General features: G+C 40.3%; 1 protein-coding gene across 6 annotated transcripts in view; it reads right to left on the reverse strand.

Moving 5' to 3' along the window:
• Positions 1 to 1,950: 1,950 nt before the first annotated feature.
• SH3TC1 (SH3 domain and tetratricopeptide repeats 1) overlaps positions 1,951 to 3,981 on the reverse strand; it is a 92,072-nt gene continuing 90,041 nt past the window's right edge. For all 6 annotated transcript variants that reach the window (XM_019526379.1, XM_019526382.1, XM_019526377.1 and 3 more), the window contains one exon: positions 1,951 to 2,592. In XM_019526379.1, coding sequence (XP_019381924.1) covers positions 2,335 to 2,592 — 258 coding nt within the window. In that variant the 3' untranslated portion in view covers positions 1,951 to 2,334. The remainder of the gene's footprint in view (positions 2,593 to 3,981) is intronic.

Consider the following 3,981-nt stretch of genomic DNA (forward strand, 5'->3'; position numbering starts at 1 on the left):
AGGGGGGGGGGGGGGGTTCTATTACAGGAATTCAATTGTCCCTGTGTCCAGGGGCTGATCTGGGGGCTCAGGGGGAAGTGGAGATAGGCAATAGAGTCATGATTTCTGCTCTACCCAAAAACTTTAAAACCTGCGAGGGGCAGTCACATTACTATTCAGGCAGTGGTGAGAGAGTCAATTGATAATATCTAATAATGGCTCATTATTAGATACCCAGTTCCTGTTAATCAAATCTCCACTCCACCAGTGTTAATGACTCTTGATCCTTTTTAACGGTTTTGATTTCCACTATTCAAAACTACCCTTTCTTCTCTGCAGCTAAAAACCAACTCAAATGTAGTAATATTAAACTCAGGTATTCAGACGACTGACAGTGAAGTATTGGAAGCATTGTCAAGACACTCAAGAGATGTACATATAACTATAATAACTACAGAACTAATGAAACAGTATATTTTTACTATATTGGCCATTTTTGCCTAGTTTCTTTGCCTAGTTTTTTTAAACTTTATATATAAAGATAGCAAATTAGTGAAATTCCAATACATTTTGCTTTGATTTTAAAACTGAATAATATAGCACTAAACTTGTAACATATTAGTAAAGTTTCCAGTTTCTCTCTGCAAACCACCCCTCCCCCAATCCTAGATCTATGATCCTAGGATTACCTACAGACCTCAGGGCACATTTATTGGGATACACCCATAGGAAGTTTACGGTCATATTGGAGCTTCAGCAGAAGCTGCAGAATCAAGAGATAAAAAGGTACAGATAGAGTATTCCTTATATATTTGTCAAAACCGAATGCGAGATATAACATTGACTCCAATAATGTACCTTGCGACTAAGAGCCATAAGGCCTAGACACCTATATTCTATGCCCTAGCATAACCTAACTTCATGGGAGTTAATTAATATAAGGGTCTGTAATGCTAGGTAAATAAGACTCAAGGCAACAGAAGGAAGTAGTTATGCAAGAAAGCAGATAGGTCTTATCAGTAAAATTGAATTTCAGATTAGGAAGTGCAGCTTCTTTTCCTGGAACATGAACAAACTCTAGGTGATAAGACACTGCTTCTGATTTGCAATAAATAGAATTAGAGCAGAGACAACTGAAATGAAAAATTGCCTGGTATTGTGAGCTGTGAGAAGCTGACAAGACAAGAATGCTGGTAAATGATCAGAAAAGTATCACTTCCTGCAGCCTGCTTGATTTTGGAGAGATCATAATTAGACACTTGTGCTGAAGTTCATCAAGTTTGCTGGTTTAGGTATGTAGCTGTGAAACGGGGTACATTAATTTTCAGTTTAGCGCAGCACTCAGTTAATAGTCAGAATCTAGGACCTTATTAGAAAGTTAATTTCCCATACAGATTTATAATATCCTAGGACAAGACCCTTTATTTCTAATAATTTAGAAAGTCCAGATCTGTCTGTTCAATTCAGGCATCCATAGATCTGGAGACTATAAGAATGCATCAGTAACGTATGCTCTGATGTGAAGATTTTCTCCCACAATCCTAGAAAGAGAAGCAAAAAGTGAATTAAAGCAGTTTTACCTAGGATAACACTTCCCAAAGAATAAAAAGGTAGACGCCCAAAATAAATAAATAAATCCCATTTTCAAAAGGATGTTGGACTAGATGCAATAAATGTTTTTAATTAGGTACTGCAGCACTTGACTCCCAAAGTGAAAAGCAACACCCAGAATTGGTATCTAGGTTCTCGTCACAGTGTCTGGAAGAGAAGTCAGTGTTTCAGCAGGGAAGTCCAAAAAAACCCGTATGCTAAGTAGGAAGACCGGATCAATGAGAACCACAAAGCCAGGTTGTCTGAAATTCTATTCTCTGTCTAGAGCTTAAGTGCCCAAGTCAAGAGCTGCACTCAGGGTTCAGAGCCCATGATCCTTGTAGCATAAATAGTTCTGAAGACATAGATGCAAATCTATAATATTATTCTTAGAATAGATCTTATTTAATATGTGGGGAGCAGTCATGATTTTCTATTTACTTTTAGAGTGCTTTATTATGACATTTCATAGCAGATGTATATTATTCATATTCTAAGCTCTGACTTTGGAACAATAGGAATTCAAACAAGATAGAAAACTACTTCTAGTACAAAAATGTGAGTTTTTCCTTTACTTCCTAGGCCAATTTCTGCTTTCAGATTAAGTCTAAATTGTCAAGTGAATGCCAGCACGCTCTTGCAAGACAGGTATTTTAGCCAGTGATGCTGAGTCCCCAGTATACTGTGTCAATGTAAAATAGGCAGGAATATATTGGATGTTCTCACAAATGCAAAATAATGTTCCTCTATCTGTCTGTTAAGTTTTCACAGGACATCTTTCAGAGGTACCAATGCTGCATTCCTACAATACTGATCGGGGGCCAAGTTTATTCTCCGAACATTAAGCTCCGTTGCAAAGGTTCTTGCCTTCTGGTAAAAAAACAGTGACATCTCCCGATCCACAAGGAAGTGGTGGTAGATAATTGCAAGTCTTGTATAAATCTTCAATTGAGCCTTTTTGTTCCCCAAGTCCATAGCAGCTGCAAGTGCCAGATGATAGTATCCTGCTGCATCAAAAGGATCCTGAAATAGAGGTTATATAAAATGTATTATACAAAGCAATGTACGATAATAATAATGTAAGCGAAAGAAAAAGTTGGGTCTCAATCATAAATTCTGTACTCAAACTAAAGGGATTAGGTACTTGGACCAGACTTTCAAAAAAGTGCTCAGCACCTAGGGGGATTTTCACGAATGACAGTAGCCAAAAGAGGCTATTGTTCTAGCCTGGAGTTCTTGTGGGGAACACTTTGGAGGGCTGCATGAGCATCTTTTGCTGTAGACAATTTTAGAATATGACACCTGCATGGTCTTTTTGCTACAGAAGACTATAACAGTCTGGGCCTGGCAGCAAGCCCCAGAGACTGACTGCTCTTTGACTGGTCCCTGGTGACATCATGTTTCATTTCAGTGGAAGAATTAGTTCAAGTTGACTACTACACTTTTGCTATGCTTTGCTGCTAATGTGGCTCACTGTGCTGGAGGCTAAGAAAAAGAGCCTCTGAGAGAGTTGGAGAGAAGAGAGAAATCAGGAGTTCCCTTCCCAGGAGTGCAGCAAAGAATTAGCTCTCTGAGGTTACTAAGGATAGCCAGAGGAGCCAGGAACAAAGAAGAGCCAGGGTCTCAAAGTCTTTAAAGCTTGCTCTTTAAAAGCCATGCTAGGGTGGGGTGATGGGGGTCCCTTCAGGACAGAGACCAGACAAGGATTTTTATGGGTAAAGGGAGCCCAGAGGAAGCGCTTCCCCTGAAAATCCACAACAGTGACTATGCAGGTTAGGCCTTTAACTGCAAGTCTCTTCTCTCAATATTTTTATTGGAAAATTCTGTTTGTGACCAACAGGAATGGGCACAGCCATTTAAAAAAAAATAATAAAAGCAGAGTTGCTGGAACAGGAGCTTCTGGTGGTGATGCTGACCATGTTTTGAGCACTTGCTCACAAAGTGGGAAGTACTGGGTTTTGTCAGTGGGGAATGCTGAGGTCCCATCCCTGCTCCCTGGTTTTATTAGTTTATTATGATTTATTATTTTATTTTACATAATTTCATAGACATTAGGGCTGGAAGGGACCTCAGAAGATCATCGAGTCCAGCCCCCCGCCCAAAAGGCAGGAAGTCAGCTGGGGTCATAGGATCCCAGCAAGATAAGCATCCAAATTACTCTTGAAGGTGTTCAATGTAGGTGCTTGAACCACCTCCGATGGCAGGCTGTTCCAGACCTTGGGGGCTCGGACAGTAAAGAAATTCTTCCTTCTGTCCAGCCTGAAACGGTCTCACAGTAGTTTATGACTGTTTGATCTCACCATCCCTTGGGGCGCTCTGGTGAACAAACGTTCCCCCAGATACTGGTGGTCACCCCTGATAAACTTATAGGTGGCCATCAGATCACCCCGGAGCCTGCGCTTTTCCAGGCTA

The sequence above is a fragment of the Gavialis gangeticus genome, unplaced genomic scaffold (assembly GCF_001723915.1).
Source record: "Gavialis gangeticus isolate Ggan-Ray unplaced genomic scaffold, GavGan_comp1, whole genome shotgun sequence".
Lineage (NCBI taxonomy): Eukaryota > Metazoa > Chordata > Crocodylia > Gavialidae > Gavialis > Gavialis gangeticus.